General features: G+C 43.4%; 1 protein-coding gene across 1 annotated transcript in view; it reads right to left on the bottom strand.

Moving 5' to 3' along the window:
• The window catches only part of rxraa (retinoid X receptor, alpha a), a 196,422-nt gene that overhangs the window by 137,598 nt on the left and 38,569 nt on the right, over positions 1-20,255 (bottom strand). Inside the window, 1 exon segment of the mRNA XM_084047058.1 lies at positions 4,329-4,439. Within this exon segment, the coding sequence (XP_083903184.1) occupies positions 4,329-4,439 (111 nt within the window).

Here is a 20,255-nt window from a genome sequence, read left to right as displayed (position 1 = left end):
TCTCACGGTTTCTTTCCAGTAAAAGGGTTTGTTTTTTGAAAAAGCCCAAACAATGTCGAAAAACCACGGAAACCAGAGCCGTGGCCACATCAGTGCCGCGGCCTGGAGTTCAGCGGATCACTCACTGAATAAAGCTCCCCGGGCGAGGCTCGCTACAACCCTTTCCCAGAATGCCGCCAGCTAGCTAGCTTCGGTCACCGCTGTGCGTCTCGCGCCTTCCTTACGGCTAGCTTGTCATTGTGGCCCCTGTGTGGTCGGGGGGGGCGGCCGGGGGAAGGCAAACGGGATTGGAGGACAATCACACAATCTGAGGATTGCCGGCAGGATTTATAGTAACACGTTCCATAATTAGACCCATGATTATTACAGGCTCTATAAACATCAGACTCCGGAACAGCTGTCCTCCCAGTCGCTTTGGCATGCCACAGCAAAGGGCTTCGAGAGTTACCTCAGATTCTCTCGAAGAACACCACCGCTCTCTCTCTCTCTCTCTCTCTCTCTCTCTCTCTCTCTCTCTCTCTCTCTCTCTCTCTCTCTCTCTCTCTCTCTCTCTCTCTCTCTCTCTCTCTCTCTCTCTCTCTCTCTCTCTCTCTCTCTCTCTCTCTCTCTCTCTCTCTCTCTCTCTCTCTCTCTCTCTCTCTCTCTCTCTCTCTCTCTCTCTCTCTCTCTCTCTGCCGCTCGCTCAGAGAGCGTTTAACAGACTTGCTAACAGCACATTAACTGTGCGCTCGCTAAATTACTCCAGTTCTGAACAAAAGTGCCAAGAAAACAGACTCTGCGTGTTCATTTTTAACCACTTCAACCACATAAACCCATAGCGTCCCTGTTCTGGGGAACAAAATAATAGGCGAACATTCGGCGAAAACGGGCGAACATCCGGTGAAATGATGGTGAAAATAGCAGTTACTGTGCAACGCGTTGTGAGCTTGTACATCTACTATTTTCAGTATTTTGAGGGTCTAAATGGCTTCCATAATTCATCGTATACGACGAATAGGGAAAGCTTGTAGATCAATGTTGAAAGTGGTTAAGTTAGTCGACGATGAGATAACACTAATAAACGCGCACATTTCCCAACATGTTCTACATCTTAAAACAACAACACGGCAAACAGAGGATATAGCCTTTAGACACACCGCGGCGAGACTATCGCATACCCTAATCCGGATGCCTCTAATTGTTCAGGAAGCATGTCCACCCTCACTGCAGGCTGTGACAGTAAAAAATGTTGCAATCAATCAAGCTAGCACCCGTAAAATACACAAAGATGGGGGTGAGGCTGGCGGAAAAAACCTACGCGCGCCTCACGGATCATGCTGAGACTCGTCCATGAAAAAGTATTTGCCTGTGAAAAGAGAAGGCAGGTCGTGGTCGGTGGTTGGTTCTTTTTTTTGCTTCCATCAACTGTTTGTTTTTGTTCATCAAATTGTTCTACCTCCCCTCTCTCTATTCTATTCAATTCCGTCTTTACGGACAAGACCACCGAGACACAATAAAGTCATAACTCTTTGTGTTCACATTCACGTCGCTTTCTCGGTTTTAGAGTTAGGGTGGTGACACGGGATGATGTCTCTTCGCAAGCCTGTAGCACGCATACTGTGGATGTTTGCATTTCGCCAGGACGGAAAGAGCGTCCCGGGGCAGGTAGGAGTGACATCTCTACGCAGTGTTGCTCAAAAGACACCTCGACAGGGATACGGTGGCCATTACAAAGATTGAAGCTGGGGCATTCTGACTACTGATCGGCCACTTTCTAACCAGCAGGCCTTCCTGCAAGCGCAACATATCTGTATTGGCCGGGAATCAAACAGATTTTAGTAAAAGAGGAACCCACCCCATGCTACATATTACTATTACTTCGGACGGATACCCTCACCATCAGTGATGGAGAAGCCATCACTGGCTACAGATAAGCCACTACTTGGTATCTACTGTACTATACATGTTATTTATTTAAACTATTTTCAGAGTTTCTGCTCCATTGGAACCACAAAAGCTTTAATAATAAACATATCAGAGAATCACTGCAGCTGACAGATTAATGAAGCATTGCGTTAGCTGATACAGGACATGGGAGTCATACGCCCCAGCTGTAATCAGCTGTCAAGTCCGCTGAGTGATTAGCCTAAAGGGTCCGTGACCACCAAGACGTTTCTTTCCCGTATGTTTTGAATTGTTTACAATGGGAAAACGCTGCGTTTTTTTGGGAAACCCCAGCAGCATGATGAGACACTGAGCATTCATTTTGAGCCCGTGCGTTCACATGTGATGTTTTTTTAGCTTGCAGAGAGCTGAAATATTTTCAACTTGGGCGTTTGGAAGCGTTTTTAAGGCGAGCACCTTTGACGTTTTCAGCCAGGAAAGGACTTCTTGGTATTTCTAATCATCCATGCATTTCTACACACACCAATCACAGCCCATTCTCACAACAAGGCCGTCCATTTGAATATGATTATGTTTGATCACTGCTGCTCTGATGGTGCCTCACACATTGCTGTTGAAAAAAAGCTTTGCCTCCACCTCTCTAGATGTCTCTAGATCTTGCATGGCTCAAAAGTTTAGCTGAAATGCAACGTCTAGCCCCGGGGCAAGAATAACAATAACTCATAAATACACATCTCCCCCCGTGGGTACACAAGAGCGGGCTTTTGTGCATCCATGGGGGAATTTCTGCATCGTGTTCCCTGATTTAACTTATCATGCTGCTTGGCTAATTCAGGGAGTAGCTTAAACAGGAAATGTTGTGATTTAGGATATTCATTAAATAAACACGAACCATTAAATGGTTAATGTGGTAGTAAGATACTGTCAGTGTGGTAGACACTTACAGTATCAGATGATAACAAAAGTTTGTGAATCATTTACTACATCTTTTTTAATAACTTGCAGTTTCCGTGACTGCAGTCGCTCAGATTTGACCGAAAGATATTTAATAATCACTTAACTTGTGGTCCCTCAAGCGGGAACATTTAGTTCACTTCTCCAACATGCACTCCCAAATATTAAACACAAAACGGGAGAATCACGTTTGCGGTTCATACTGCGCCCAGGTGGAGGTCATCTAAGCGTTCTCAGAAAACAAATGTTATGGAATAGCTTTTGTTTGTTCCTGGAACACATATTTTACTGTGCCAAAATAACAATTCTAGGTGACATCTATTATCATCTATTTGAGTACATTAAGGATCATGAATACCCAGCTATATAGTGAGGTTACCTCAGGGTAACTGAGGTTTGTGTGTAAGCGCGGCGGGGGTCTCTGTTAACTTGTCCATCAGTGGAGCTACACATGCAAATATACCATCAATCACAGAGGTGAAAACCAGCCCTGAGCAGTGCCCTAAGAGGAGGCCCCCCAGCCAAACCTCTGACAGGAGATGGAGCATGCCAGCGTGTGTGTGTGTGTGCGTGCGTGCGTGCGTGCGTGCGTGCGTGCGTGCGTGCGTGCGTGCGTGCGTGCGTGCGTGCGTGCGTGCGTGCGTGCGTGCGTGCGTGCGTGCGTGCGTGCGTGTGTGTGCGCGTGTGTTTACACTGCAGACCAAGCAATATTTTCCTCTATTTGAGAAATGAATTTAATAGGAAATAAACAAACAAACAAATAAAGATGACCAATTCTTGTAAACCTTGTAAAAGTCGCAAATACAGTAAATTACACGTTCCTAATGAGGACTGTAATATTTTATAATAATTATAGTAGTATGTAGACTTAAAAAAGGTAGTTTTTTTTTCAATAAATGTTTTTTATGAATAACTAGCCCTGATGCTAAATTAGGAACAATAATGTATTACTACTGCATTATTAGTAATATACTTCCATTCAATATATACTTTTTCCTAATGTATTATCTATCAACTAAATAAATAAATGAACACACACACACTCACACAACCGCAGACACGCACACGCACGCACACGCACACACACACCACACACACACATTACAGTAAATGTGTCAGGTAAAATCAAACGCGCCGTTTTCTTTTCAGCAAGATGCCAATTTGTGAGACTTGACAGAATACTAGAGAACCACTATCGATGTCACAGATATATCGCCGCTTACCTGTGTAGTTCACAAGTAACACTTCCACCACATGCTAACCATAGACGAGACAAAATCCTCAAAGTTAAATGAACACTTTTTTCAGGATTTTGCTGTGTATGAAACCATCAGACGAGCTAACGTAGAGAACGTGTGACAGGCTGTTTACCCGTGGATAGTATAACCTAGTGCTGGGGACTCCCCCCCACCGGAACACCCTCAAGTTCACCCAGGGGTCATAGGGGGAGAACCACGGACGTAGAACACCAGTGACAGGTTGTGTGTTACCTGTGGATAGGCGCCGCTGGTGAAGGGGACACATGCCGCTGAAACAGGAACACGCCTCACCTGACCGGCCTCGTTGAGGGGGAGCCAATGAACACTGGGGCTTCAGGAACCCTTTAATGACATCAGAGGGAGAGAGAGGGAGAGAGAGAGAGAAGGAGGGAGAGAGAGAGAGAGAGAGAGAGAAAAAAGGTTAGCAGCAGTGGTGGAAAAAAGTACTCACAATTTTTACTTAAGTAAATGTATAAATACTGCGATAAATACTGCGATGAAGTAAAAGTCCGGAATTCAAAATTGACTTGAGTAAAAGGTACAAAAGTATCAAAATGTACTTAAAAGTACCAAAAGTATAAAAGTGCTAATCATGCCCCAATTCACAAGTTTGCAAATGTATCAAATATCTTTTGAAAATAGCCGATATACAAGCTCACAATGCGTCGCGTAATGTGTGTTTTGTAATAATAATCTAAATCTACAACGTAACCAGCAACTAGAGTTTTCAAATAATTGTAGTGGAGTAAAAGTATAATATTTGCCTCTGAGATGTATTAGTGGAGTAGAAGTAAAAGTACCGAAAATTGGAAATACTCCAGTAAAGTAAAACAAAAACACCAGTCAAAATTGTACTTAACCCATTGATACCTGGAACGCATCTGTGTCACTTTAGATGTCTTTGGCTATTCAAAAATAGCAGATCTACAAGCTCATAGCGCGGCACCGAGTGCCGCGCTATGAGCTTGTAGATCTGCTATTTTTGAAAAATCGTGAAAATTATTTTTTAATATTTTTTTCCGAAAACACTATCAGGATTTAGATTTTTTTTTAGAAGCGGCCTCAGATCTTAATGGGTTAAGTACAGCACTTGAGTAAATGTACTTAGTTACTTCACACCACTGGGTTAGCAGACAGGAGGCGATGGGACCTGACACTAAAACAGCCATCATGTGCGATGTGCTATGGGCCGCTCGGCTGACGCACTGACTATGGTTGAAGAGGAACGTCGATACAGATTAGGAGTTAACCTTTAGTATGATTCATAAGGGACCAGGGATGGGGGGCGGAGGGGTATAGGGGCAGGGCAGGCTAGGAGGCATGAAGGAGATAGTGAACCACCTTAAGATCTATAAAGAAAATCAGATAAAAGAGGGGGGCCGGGACCTCTAGGGGTTCCTCAGAGCTACTACAGGGGGTCCGCACAAATCTTTGTGTGATATGTTTTTACCAGCTTGCAAAGCACACTGGTCTAAGAAGAGACTGAGTCAGGTCGACACTTTCTAGACACTTTTTCATCATGGGCTGCCGTTTAAAGCCAATGGGGATACTTTCCCATACTCTGAACTCCCAAGCTATGGTACTAGACACGCCTCTCGCCTCTATGGCAGTGTTGCCAGATTCTGCGAGAGAAATAAGCAACAGGTCTAAGCCAATAGGGAGCCACTAGCAGTGTTGCCAGATCCTGCGAGACAAATCAGAGAAAACAAGCTGGTATACATGACTGAGTCATGTCTTGTTTTTACCTTAACCACTTGAACCCTAGCATCCCTTTTTAGGAGAACTTGAGCCAAAAATAGCAGATCTACAAGCTCACAACGCCCCGCAGCGCTAAAATAGATCTGCTATTTTTGGCAAAGAGGTAAATAGGTGTAGAGGGAAAAAAGAGCAGACCAAGTAAAACTAAAGAAATGTTTAATCTGAAACACAATTTTATACAATATAGAGGGGGTCCCTGCTTCATCTCTATCTCTCAGCTAGGGGGTCCTTGGCCTGAAAATGTTGAAGACCCCTGGTCTAAATAAATACAAATTAAAACGTTTTCATTAAACATGAAATTTCACCTAGAATTCCATGCCTAAAATAGGGACGGCAATTTGAAAGTTAAAGGGTTGCTTGGTTTAAATACACTAGTCCATACCCGTGGGGGATATGCGCACATGATCTGGCAACCCGGGAGGCAGTTCGTCCCATAGCTCGCGGGGCCATCCGTAACCATGGCGACATTCTTTTACACAAAAAAACGCTAATAAACGGCTGAGATTTGGTGAAATCGAAAAACGGGCTTCGCTGTTCCGTGCACATTACATTACAGTCAATGTTTGTGTGCAAATTCAGATCAATTGCTCCAGCCACTGAGATGAACAGGGCAGAACACATTTTGGCCTCACCACGCACTACAAACCAGGTTTGTAGAATTATAGTAGGATACTGCAGTGGTTCTCAAACTTTTTCATGTCAAGGACCCCCAAATGGACACTTATTAGCCCGCGGACCCCCATTTGAAAAGATACATTTTAAGGACCCCCAGTTTGACATGCATTAGGGCTATGGACCCCCATTTAATGGCATTTCTATCTCTGGGACCCCAATTCATGTTGTAAAATCAATGTTAACTTAACTCTGAGAGTGTACAAATGGAACCAAATGGACCCGTTAGGGTCCATTTGGTTCCATTTGTACACTCTCAGAGTTACAGAACCATGAGGGTCCATTTGGTTCCTATCCATCATTTAGCTGGGGACCCCCTGGAACCCCCTCAAGTACCCCTGGGGGTCCCCGGACCCCACTTTGAGAACCAATGGGATACTGTATGTATGAATGAATGAATGATTTTTTTTTTTTCGTATTTTGTAATAAGACACCACAAAAACAATTATGTTACACACACTTCTCAATAAGCTGCCCGACATTTTTTGAAATTATTCTTTGTGTTGAATAATCAACAAGAGCCAAAATAAACACGTCAAGTATATTATGTTCTCTTTGTTCCCTTAACCGAAGCCGCCGTCTTCTAAATAATCAGCGAATGCAAATACTTTGTAATCAAAAAGCCATTTAAGTCTCTCTGCATCACTTAACCACATCAAGTCTTGAGTTTTGACACCTATTAACCATAACAGCAGTAACGATCAAACTGTGGCAGCTGTTTGTTGGAATAGAAACGTGGTTGCCACGACAACACGGCTTTTGTTTGCTGTCGTTATGGTGTGGCTGGTCTAGAAGAGGGTCTGTCTGTGAGTCTGACTCTGTGTGTGTGTGTGTGTGTGTGTGTGTGTGTGTGAGTGTGAGTGTGAGTGTGAGTGTGAGTGTGAGTGTGAGTGTGAGTGTGTGTGTGTGTGTGTGTGTGTGTGTGTGTGTGAGTGTGTGTGTGTGTGTGTGTGTGTGTGTGTGTGTGTCTAGGCCAGGGCTAATCTCGCAAACTGCTGGACCGATCAGCGGGCACGTTTTCTCTGGCAGGCTCACATTTCGCAGTGCGACACGCTGTGAGCTTGTAGATCGGCTGTTTTCACGACAGGTGTGTGAGCTTTCAACTTGCCCACTGGTGTGTGCCTTGGGCACAGGGAAGTTTGAAAACCACTAGTGGTGGAAATAGAATTCACATTTTTTTGTATGTATCTATACTGCAATGTAGAAATACTGCGTTACGTGTCAAAGTCCAGAATTCAAAATGTACTTGAGTAAAAGTACAAAAGTATTAGCATAAACATGTAGACCTGGAACTGTCTCATTTTTAGATTTGAGCTAAAAAGCATTATTTTACACTTTGGGCTATTCAAAAATAGCAGATATACAAGCTCGTAGCGCGGCACTCGGTGCCGCGCTACGAGCTTGTATATCTGCTATTTTTGAAAAATCGTGAAAATGTGCGCAAATCTTTGAATAACATATATTTTTAAAGCGAACATTTTTAACTCAAATCTTTGCTTCTGGGGGGTCCCTGGAACAACATATTTTGATGGGGGTCCGTGGCCAAACACATATAATTCTGGGGGTCCTTGACATGAAAAAGATTGAGCACCACTGATATAGAAACGTACGTTTTTCAGAAAACTGTTGGGATTTAGGAGACACATCTGCACATCTGGCCCAGCCTCCTGCCACCATCAGACCCAGGCTAACCTCTCACATGTACAGCTGTTGGGCTGGCTGGCCCTCGCCCTAACTTCCTCGCCCTGGGAGTGCTGCCAGCCTCACAGACAGCTCCATGGTCTACTCTACACACACCAGAGTCTAGACCAGTGGTTCTCAACCTGTGGGTCGGGCCCCCCCCCAGGCGGGTCCCCGAGTTGTTGTTGTTTTTTTTCGGGGGGGGGGGGGGGGGGGGGGGGAGGTCCCCAATTGACAATGAAGTGGCAATTTAAAGACTTGTAAGACCTTTTTAACACATCGGGTGCCAGACTTTTATAATAACAGATTACGTTCCGTGCCGGAAATCCCACCGTTTGCAAACGCTGCGCTGTTTAGAGCTGTGTAGACTCCACGGCGAGCACGCGCACGTAAACAATGCATGCGTGCGCACAGCAATGGATGGTCCTGGCTAAAGCCTGGAACAACAACATGTCTCATGCGAGTCACCATTGCGGATCGAGAATGACTCGTTTTGCCCACTGTAAAAAGGTTAAGGAGATACAGAGGTTTTTAGCAAGGAGATAGAATGGAAGCGGATGGGAGCCAGGTTGCGTCGCGTTGTGAGCTTGTCGATCGGCTATTTACAGAGAAAGCTTTTCCCCACAAAAACAGAAAGCAGAACAGACACTAGTATTGAGGGACTCCAATGACCCATATGGGGTTTAAGTGGTTCATTCATAATGTCTTTTTTCTAAGTTTGACTCCCAGGGAGACACCAAAATGTATCTTGAAGAGGTTTGGGGAACAGTGGCGTCAGTTCAGCAAAAGCTAAGGTATGGCAAGGTTAGGGTTGCTCTACATTTTTTTGGGGGGGGAGTCAAACCCCCTAAAAAAAAAACTGAAATGCATAGAAAACTATGCATTATACCTATAAACACAATACAAACACAGTGGTCTTTTTTCTGGAGCCAAGGTAATGGCACCTACCTTGCCATACCCAATTGACGCCCCTGTTTGGGAACCTGGAAAAACCCCGGGTCTAGGCCAGGGGCTCCAGAAGGGAGGGGGGGGGGGGGGGGGCTTGCAGACAGCCAGGGAGGGGGTGGCATATGGGGGAGGCCACAGGGTGGCCCAGGGACGAGACTCTTGTGTGTGGGCGAAATGCCAAATTGGGCCGAGGAGGTGCCTTGGGGGGCTCTGAGAGAGAGAGAGAGAGAGAGAGAGAGAGAGAGAGAGAGAGAGAGAGAGAGAGGAGGCCCGTCTTGCTGTCTGTCTCTGGTTGGGGTCAGTGGGGGTCATTCTCAATAGGGAAGTCATTATCTGGCACAATGGGGCAACTGAGTGGTCTGTACCCCCCCCCCCCCCCCTCCTCCGGACCACGCATTCACCCCCCCCCCCCTGTCACTGACATCATCCCTACCAGCAGAGGAGAAACGGGAGGGGGGGAACGTTGAGGAGAAACATATACGTCCTTAACTGTACTCTATCTACAGTAAGTTTAAATTTCAAAAATAGCAGACTTTAAATAACCTAACAGTACCACAATAAATCACACCCAGTGTGAAGAGAGTGGTGCCTTTGAATTAGTGTAACTGGTTGCATCCTTGTGTTGCAATCAGCTGCAGCTGTTGAGGCCGTGCTCAAACGGACGGACGGACGGACGGACGGACAGACCCACACACACGGTCAAGTGTAGGAGTGGCTGGCACCACTCAAAAACCAGGCAGAGAGATGAGGAGACCAGCGACTTAATACACCATAAATGAATCGACAGACATCATGCGAACGCCACCAAACCTCTGACCTCGTATAGCGGTCAATATGCTGGCATCAACCACTTATTTACGGCCCTTCGCTGATCCGTTAAATGGAATTAGCGGTCGCTGCTTCCCGAGTGGCATTTTACACTGTGTGAGCGACGGGGTCAGCCTCTAGTCAAACTGGAAACTTATTTGTGTTCTTTAACAAACATTTCCCCGGACTGAGACTAGTTTCTGTCTCTATCGACGGGGTAGTTCATGCGGATGTCATTGGAATCGGCAGATCTCCGCACGGCCTGATCTTTTTATTCCTTCCTCATGAGGACCTTTAGATTTTCGAGAGCGCGCGCGCACACACACACACACACGCGCACACGCACACGCACACGCACACGCACACGCACACACGCCATAGAGTTCTGAGCCCAAGAAAGCAGCTTCCTTTCCACCATGAAAAACATGTCACTCCAGATGAGCTCAGAGAATGACATTTTAAACAGGCAAAGGGATATTGAATTAGTTCCCCATGATAAGCTGTCCAGGATGCTGGTGCTCTGTGCACGTGTGTGTGTGTGTGTGTGTGTGTGTGTGTGTGTGTGTGTGTGTGTGTGTGTGTGTGTGTGTGTGTGTGTGTGTGTGTGTGTGTGTGTGCGTGTGTGTGTGTGTGTGTGAGAGAGAGAGAGAGAGAGAGAGCCTAGAGGGCGAGTGAAAGCAAGAGACAGAGTGAGAGAAATGGATAATAATATGTTTATTTGTGTGTGTGTTTACACACATAATGTATATAAGAATATAACATTGTGCAGCTGGGACAATGTGTCAGTGCGTGTATGTGTGTGTGCGTGTGTGTGTGTACTGTACTGTACTGTACGTGCGCGTGTGTGTGTGTGTGTGTGTGCTTTGGGTAGGTGGGTATATGTATGCTGTCAAATGCATTCCTCCATGCTTTTGATTAGTGTTGCAGATGAATTCAGGGCTGAACCGTGCAGCAGCTACAAGTGTGATGTAGACGCGAAAACAGGAAAACTGAGATCATTCTCCATGAAAATAGACTCATGGGGTATTTCGAGTGACTCATTAACATATAGTCTACAAACACAACTGAAGGACAAAGACATAATTCTCCTGCGATGGACATTTACCAACTTTGTTCCGACCTGGCATCCAATATTTTGGGAGTGGCATTATATTGTCAAAAATAGTCGAGAACAGTCAAGTATGTTGAGAAATAGCGGAAGTAGCCGCGAAGCGACACGGTGCGAGCTTGTAGATGGGCTATTTTTTTAAATAAATATAAGGCTTAACCCATTGAGACCTGAAGCCGATCCTACATGTCTCCTAAATCTCAACAGTATTCTGAAAAACGTATGTTTCTATATCACTGGTGCTCAATCTTTTTCATGTCAAGGACCCCCACATTTATATGTATTTGGCCGCGGACCCCCATCAAAATATTTTGTTCCAGGGACCCCCAGAAGCAAAGATTTGAGTTAAAAATGTTTGCTTTCAAAATATATATATTCAAAGATTTGCACACATTTTCACGATTTTTCAAAAATAGCAGATCTACAAGCTCGTAGCGCGGCACTCGGTGCCGCGCTATGAGCTTGTAGATCTGCTATTTTTGAATAGCCCAAAGTGTAAAATAATGCTTTTTAGCTCAAATCTAAAAAATGACACAGTTCCAGGTCTTAATGGGTTAAACTCAACGTGACGGTTTGCGTCGACGCGGCTTGGACAGCGCTAATAATGCTAATGTTATTGACATGAGCGGAGAGAGGCGTCCGGTAGGTCTTACGGCATCGGCTCTAAGACGCATAAAGTTTAATCGGTATCATAAAGCATCGGGGTGGATGTTAGTGTGTGTGTGTGTGTGTGTCCAAGACCAGCCTGAGTGAGACGCAATGAAAATTTATGCTGGCAACGACGCACGACGGCAACGGAGCCTGAGAGAAATGAGCAAAACAGCGGGGGCCGAGCTAACGTGACTTATGTCTGTGACGGATTGATTGTTCTTTTTCAGGATGTTGCACTTTTGTTGTCAAGCGTAAGTCAACGCTTGGAAAGGCCTTAACCCACTGAGACCTGAAGCCGATTCTACACGTCTCGTAAATCCCAACAGTTTTATGAAAAACGTACGTTTCTATATCAGTGGTGCTCAATCTTTTTCATGTCAAGGACCCCAAATATTATATGTATTTGGCCCCGGGCCCCCATCAAAATATGTTGTTCCAGGGACCCCCCAGACGCAAAGATTTGAATTAAATTAAAAATATATATTCAGAAGATTTGCACACATTTTCCCGAATTTTCAAAAATAGCAGATATACAAGCTCGTAGCGCGGCACCGAGCTTGTATATCTGCTATTTTTGAATAGCCCAAAGTGTAAAATAACGCTTTTTTAGCTAAAATCTAAAAATGACAAAGTTCCAGGTCTTAATGGGTTAAAAGAGTCCGTGCCAAGAGTAGCAAGGGTTTGCACCTGACTGGCCCGTATCCTGGGAACATTTATTTTGGACGCGGCCTGGGTCTGGGTCCAGCCAGTAATACTCTCGGCCACGATTTTTTTTCCCCCTCGTCTTCTTCTTCTTGACCAAACAAATCAATTCTCCAGGAGCAGAGGCAAAATTCCTGGTTGCGTAATGGGGTTGAAGGGCAACACAATGACACACGCCATAGGGCTACGAGTGATGTCGCCGGCCATTACTGCGTTGGCATATGAGCCAAGGGCTCCCAGTCAAGTTGGGCTTTTCCAAAAAATCACTGCTAAATGAAGCAGACAGGAGTTACAAAAAAAAACCCTGGTCTGCCAACCATGGAATAATCTCCCCATGGGACAGAGTAATGCTAAATAGTATGGGACTTCACCTAAATGTGGGAACCCGTGGGAGACGGCACCGAACACACAGTGAAAACAAAGCATTTGTTTTTGTAAAACATCATCTGGGACAAATGCATCTCAGAAGGCATCCGATGGGGAAAAAATAAGAGCATTCTTAAGACATTATTGCAACATTGCAATGTTTCAGCTGATTTCATAAACAACCCTTTTTAGAGTAACTGTATCTCCACCACCATACGAACGCAGAACAGAACCTATAAAAAAAAAGACCCCATACTCCCTTATACTTCCATCGCTTATAATTTACATTCCGTCGTAAACAGACGATCTACAGGCTAAAAACATTGGGTTTATCTCCGATGAAAAAAGTCTGTGTTGGGGGGGGCGGGAAAAAACAGATACATGGATTTCCAAACACCCATCTTTTTCTTTTTAGCAGCTATAAATCAATGTCAACACAAGGGTCTTCATTTTTCCTAGACCTTGAAGCTGAACGATGAAAGCTCAGCGAGCAGAAGCTCTCCGACATGTACATACAAGTTACAGGAGGAGTAAGTAAGGGAGGTGGGTGCATGTCTTGTCATTAAAAAAAAGGTTCTTTATCTCACACACACACACACACACACACACACACACACACACACACACACACACACACACACACACACACACACACACACACACACACACACACACACACACACACACACACACACACACACACACACACACACACACACACACACACACACACACGGCTCGTCTCTACTGTAGCGAGGCTCTTGATTACAGACATGTGTGATCTCTCCCTCTCTCTCTCTCCTCACTTCCTGAGCTGAGCGAGAGGAGGAGGATCTCATTGGGCGCTAATAACTGCATGATCCGATCTTCAGGGGACGAGACAAGCTCAAACACCCCCCCCACCCCCCACCTACACCCCACCGACAGCCAATCGGCATTATCCTCCCGTCCGTATAGCTATTGGGAGGGATGGGGTGGGGTTTGGGAGGGAGGGAGGCGGGGGGGGGAAATCAGAGCAATGTAAACACACTGGGGGTTTCCTCATTAAAGATAGGACTCTAATGAAACCCTCCCCCCGTACAGCGTTTACAACATTGCACTAATGAAGGGGAGGCCTTTAAGACGTTCCACTAATGAAAAAAAGAAAAACGGGATGTGTAATGATGTACGCCTGAATGAAAAAGGGTCTTGATGACAAAGTGCTAATGAAACAAAGGTGTGTCAAATTTGCCTCGGTATCAAAAGTTAGTGTTGTTTCATACTGTGCACATAATATATATATATATAGAATATTTGTGAATTATTTTCGTCATCCGACACATCACTGAAAGTCAGTGGTGGAAAAAAAGTACTCAAATGTTTTACTTAAGTAAAAGTATCAATACTGCAATGAAGAAGTACTCTGTTACAAGTAAAAGTCCGGAATTCAACATTTACTTGAGTAAAAGTACAAAAGTATTGGCATCAAAATGTACTTTAAGTATCAAAAGTAAAAGTACAAACATGTTTGAAAATAGCCTATGTTTAAAATAGGGCAAAAGTGGTTAATACATGTTTTATAATATCATAATTTATATCTGCAAATTAACTAGTAACTAAAGCTTTCAAATAATTGTAGTGGAGTAAAAGTACAATATTTGCCTCTGAGATATAGTGGAGTAGAAGTAAAAGTATAGACAATTGGACATACTCCAGTAAAGTAAAAGTACCTCAACATTGAACTTACGTACAGTGCTTGAGTAAATGTACTTAGTTACTTTACAACACTGCTGAAAGTGCGGGTGGGCCGTACGCCCGATTTAACCGCTGGTGCGCACCGGAAAACACCACCAAACGTGTGGCGGCGCGGCGCGTTGTGAGCTTGTAGATCGGCTATTTTTGGTTGCGCGACACCGCCCCGCGACTATAGGCACAACTCGGGGCTTTTTTTACGAGATGACCCGAGTCCTGTCTTTTTTATTGAAATACATTCACGCGTTTATGAGAGCTCCGGGGGGTCCGCACGGCAGAGACCTCATCCTCTTAAAGCCCCCCGTCCATTGTTCCTGTTTGGTGTTACCGGGGTGATCAAGCCCAAGGTCAAAGTTCATTGGGCCCTTAATGCATCTTCCAGGCATAATAAAAATGAAAAAAAGAAGCCTTTCCCATGTGGGGAGAAATGGACCCGACCAGTGGTGGAAAGTAACTAAGTACATTTACTTAGTACTGTACTTAAGTACAATTTTGAGGTATTTGTACTTTACTTGAGTATTTCTAATTTCCAATACTTTTACTTCTACTCCACTACATCTCAGAGGCAAATATTGTACTTTTACTCCACTACATTTACCTGAAAACTTTAGTTACTAGTTACTTTTCAGATATAAACTATGATATAATAAAACATACATTAACCACTTTAGTCCTATTTTATACCTAGGCTATTTGAAAATAGCAGATCTACAAGCTCACAACGCGTCGCATCGCGACGCGTTGTGAGCTTGTAGATCGGCTATTTTCAAATATTTTGTACTTTTACTTTTGATACTTTAAGTACATTTTGATGCCAATACTTTTGTACTTTTACTCAAATCAAATTTTAATTCCGGACTTTTACTTGTAACGGAGTATTTATATATTGCAGTATTGGTACTTTTACTTAAGTAAAGAATTTGAGTACTTTTTCCACCACTGGACAGGGGTAAACCGTTGTAAATGCCATTCACCTTCAGCGGTTCTTCTTCTTCTCTCTCCTCTCTGCAGGGTGACTGTTCAGCCTGCGACTCTCGACTTAGTGAGAGTATACGTGAGAAATGAATAGAGCTGCACTAACCCGTTTAGACCGGGAACGCGTCTGTGTCATTTTAATGATTCCAGCTATGACATTATTTTATATACTTTGGCTATTCAAAAACAGCACCAAGTGCCACGCTACGAGCTTGTAGATCTGCTGTTTTTTGGAAAAATTCTTGAAAGTCTGTGCAAATCTTTGCTTCTGGGGGGGTCACTGGAACAACATATTTTCAGATGGGGGTCCGCGGCCAAATACATATAAATTTAGGGGGTCATTAACATGAAAACGTTTGAGAACCACTGATATACTGTAGCAACATAAAAAATAAAAAAAAACTGTTAGGATTCAGACGACATTTGTAGAATCGGCGAATTTGCAAACATTTTTAGCAATTTCGCCTCGTAGATCCGCTATTTTTGAGAAAACATTTGATGTTCACGATTCTCAAAAATAGCAGATCTACAAGGTCATAGCGCGGCACTCGGTGCCGCGCTATGACCTTGTAGATCTGCTATTTTTGAATAGCCCAAAGACATCTAAAAATGCGTTCGGAGATGCGTTCCCGGTCTTTAATGGGTTAACTACTGTATACTCCACTAAACCCTCCTCCTCCACACTCAGGATTATGTACTGTGTGATGTCCCTCATCAACTGTCTGCAGCCTTGGAGGCTTCAGGACGGGATTGTGCGCGAGTGAGTTTTTTTGCCAACTGTCCTTGAGAGCAAAGAACCATTGTGTTGACATGTTTTTTTCCCTCCCTCCACCCTCCCTTAGACTCGAATCCTGATATCCGCAGAATAGCCAACGCGCTAACTGTCCTTGAATCATAAAAATCGCAGTTAACTCCCAAATAATTTGATTAAAAAGAGTGGGAAAATATATTTGGATGTGAGGGGGATCGCAAGCCTAAGCACACACCTCACATTACAAAGTCGCATTAACCCATTGAGACCTGAGGCCGCGTCTAAAAAAATCTAAATCCTAAAAAAAAAATCGGAAAAAAATATAAAAAAAATATTTTCATGATTTTTCAAAAAAAGCAGATCTACAAGCTCGTAGCGCGGCACTCGGTGCCGCGCTATGAGCTTGTATATCTGCTATTTTTGAATAGCCAAAGACATCTAAAGTGACACAGATGCGTTCCAGGTATCAATGGGTTAAATGCTGTTTTACCGCGTCTATTCATTTTCTTCTGAAAAATCTTTTCTTTTCTTTTTTAAAACCAGTTTTTGCTTTTATTTTTGACGGGACCACGCAGACAGACGGGAATCTAATAAAGACAGAGGGACGCAACACAGGTCTCCGTCTCGAACGGAACCGGGGTTGTGCTGTTTTCTAATTGGTGCCTATAAGCACAGACCAATCAAGTGCCACCGCACTCAATGAACCACCGATGTTTAGCTTTCCACTGGAAAGGGCTAATCACATAAAGCAGCCTCTAATTACACCAACAACTGATGCTCTGACAGTATAGCTGCGGGTCCGACAACACACCTTAAGCCGGATTTATACTAATTGCCAGTGGTGGAAAAAGTACTCCAATTCTTAAGTAATACTTAAGTAAAAGTACCAATACTGCAATATAGAAGTACTCTGTTACAAGTAAAAGTCCAGAATTAAAAATTGACTTAAGTAAAAGTACAAAAGTATTGGCATCAAAATGTACTTAAAGTACCAAAAGTAAAATTGCTAAATATTTGAAAATAGCCGATCTACAAGCTCACAACGCGTCGCGATGCGACGCGTTGTGAGCTTGTAGATCTGCTATTTTCAAATAGCCTAGGTTTAGAACAGGTTTAAAGTGGTTAATGTATGTTTCATTATATCATAATTTATATCTGAAAAGTAACTAGTAACTAAAGTTTTCAAGTAAATGTAGTGGAGTAAAAGTACAATATTTGCCTCTGAGATGTAGTGGAGTAGAAGTGAAAGTATTGGAAATTGGAAATACTCAAGTAAAGTACCAATACCTCAAAATTGTACTTAAGTACAGTACTTAAGTAAATGTACTTAGTTACTTTCCAACACTGCTAATTGCCCGCCTGTGTCGTGCAGGGCCAAAAATAGCCGATCTACAAGCTCACATCACGTACTGTAGCTCTAAAAGAAATTAAGTTAAAGGGGAAATCCACCCATTTTCAATATTTAACTATGTCATTAATATAGCATAAAGGAGTTGTGTGGAAATAAGAAAAAAGTTCCCCCCTTTCTGTGTTGCCTTGAAATGGAGGATTGATTGTGGGTTTAACATTGCAAATTACAACATGATCATGTTGTAATTTGCAATGTTAAACCCACAATCAATCCTCCATTTCAAGGCAACACAGAAAGGGGGGAACTTTTTTCTTATTTCCACACAACTCCTTTATGCTATATTAATGACATAGTTAAATATTGAAAATGGGTGGATTTCCCCTTTAAGTGCCCCAATCAGAGATAAAAATGGTGTCTCTTTCTCCGTAGCCGTTCCGCACGGAAAACATCCACCCTGATCCCAGCATATCTGCTCCATCTGCAAACTCTCATCCTTCCCTTAGATAATTTCCCTTAAAAAAAAAAACAAGCCATTACTTAAACACGCCTTTATCCCTCGCAAAGCCAAGGCTACGCTACTGTAGGTAGGTCTGAGTGCATGCTAAAGTTCACACTAAGTTCATTGGAAGGGCTATGTGGGTGAAAGTATGTCGAGTTTCGCGGTGTTTTCTCTAGTATTAAAGCCTGTGAGTCTATATGGTGCAGTTTAGTGCGTTCTCTCTCTCTCGCTCCCCCCCTCTGTGTGTGTGTGTGTGTGTGTGTGTGTGTGTGTGTGTGTGTGTGTGTGTGTGTGTGTGTGTGTGTGTGTGTAGAAAGAAACTCTAGCCTGGACTGAAATTCCAACCCCAGCTATAGACCCACCACCGAGACCTTTGGGGTCCCCGAGCAGCCAATCCAGTGACAGGACAGGTCAACCAGAGTAAGTCCAGTGAGCTTGGGTCCCAGGACGTTCGGTTGACCCCATAGGGTGGAACGAGGGGTATTGGCTTTCAAGGGAATAACAGGCCCCCGTGGCACCATAACCATTTCATATGGTATTCTGTGTCAAAACCCCAAAAGACCATAGGCTCGCACCCAAAAAAATCGAGAAGGAGCGTGGCTTCTTCCTGGATATATGAAAGGCCTCCTCACACTCTGGACTCATGGCTGCAGATTTCTTGGTATACCGTCAGTGGTGGAAAGAGCACTCACATTTTTTTACTTAAGTAAAAGTATCAATACTGCAATGTGGAAATACTCTGTTACACGGAAAAGTCCGTAATCAAAAATGAACTTGAGCAAAAGTGCTAAAGTATTGGTGCCAAAATGTACTTAAGTACCAAAAGTAGAGAGTACTCAAGTCTGCAGAATGTCCCATTTCACGAGTTTTCAAATGTATACAAATCTTTTGAAAATAGCCGATCTACAAGCTCAGAATGCGTCGCGATGCGACGCATTGTGAGCTTGTAGATCTGCTATTTTCAAATGGCCAAAATGCACATAGGGCTGAAGAGGTTAATGTATGTTTTGTAATAATAATCAAAATCTACAAAGTAACTACCGTAGTAGCTAAAGTTTTCAAATCATTGTAGTGGAGTAAAAGTATAATATTTGCCTCCGAGATGTAGTGGAGTAGAAGTAAACGTACTGAAAATTGGAAATACTCTGATAAAGTAAAAAAAACTACCTCAAAATTGTACGTAAGTACAGTACTTGAGTAAATGTACTTAGTTACTTTACGCCACCGGGTACCGTCATTTGTTTTTGCCTTGGACGAATTAGTAGGGAAAAGACTGCTATGGTTAACATGAGTCACCTGACGACTTCTTTTAGCCCTGAAGGAAGGTCAGACTTAAATCTACAGAAGCAGATGCCAGTGAAGGAAGACCTTGGCTGGAAGACACAACGTCCAGGTTGAGGCAAAACAAGCGCTAAAGTTAGGGTCATATTTACCATAATGACTACGGTTCTCCTACACAAGAGGTCTGTGTTATGATTAGTAGTCAAAAGTGACTAAAAACTGCAACATAGTGTTGATTTTGACAGCAAATGTTGATGTAGTCTTTTGAATAAAATTCCATTTAGCTTTAGTCATATTTTAGTCACCTGAAATGTCTTAGTTTTTGTCTAGTTTTAGTCGACTAAATATCATAAGATTATAGTCGACTAAATCTACAGTTGATTTAGTCGACTAAAATGTATTTCGGCGGTGCCTTGATGGCGTCGTAATGGCTGACTTTACACGTGGTTGCATGCTGAAAATAGCCGATCTACAAGCTCACACGCTGCGACGCGTTGTGAGCTAGTAGATCTGCTATTTTCAGAGCACAACCAGACATAAAATGACTTGTCTTCTCCAACGTTTAGTCTATTTTTATTTGTTGACGAAATTGACAATATATTTAGTCTTAGTTTTAGTCATCATAGCCTAGTTTTTATTTCGTTTTTGTCAGTGAAAAAAGGTAGTCGACGAACATTTTTCGTCATAGTTTTAGTCAACGAAATCAACACGGCTGCAACATGCGTTTTTTTTCCTTCTTCTTCTCAATTTCTGAGTCACAATACCAACTTCTGTTTGAGGTCTGCGGCACAGGCAATACAAACCTTAACTGGACAGCTTTATTGAATGACTTATTAACTGTGTTTTTGCGAGGCCTAAACCGAGGCGCTCTTGAAATT

Source organism: Gymnoscopelus microlampas (genome assembly GCF_963454915.1).
Source record: "Gymnoscopelus microlampas genome assembly, chromosome: 21".
NCBI lineage: Eukaryota > Metazoa > Chordata > Actinopteri > Myctophiformes > Myctophidae > Gymnoscopelus > Gymnoscopelus microlampas.
This window is presented reverse-complemented; position numbering and strand designations above follow the sequence as displayed.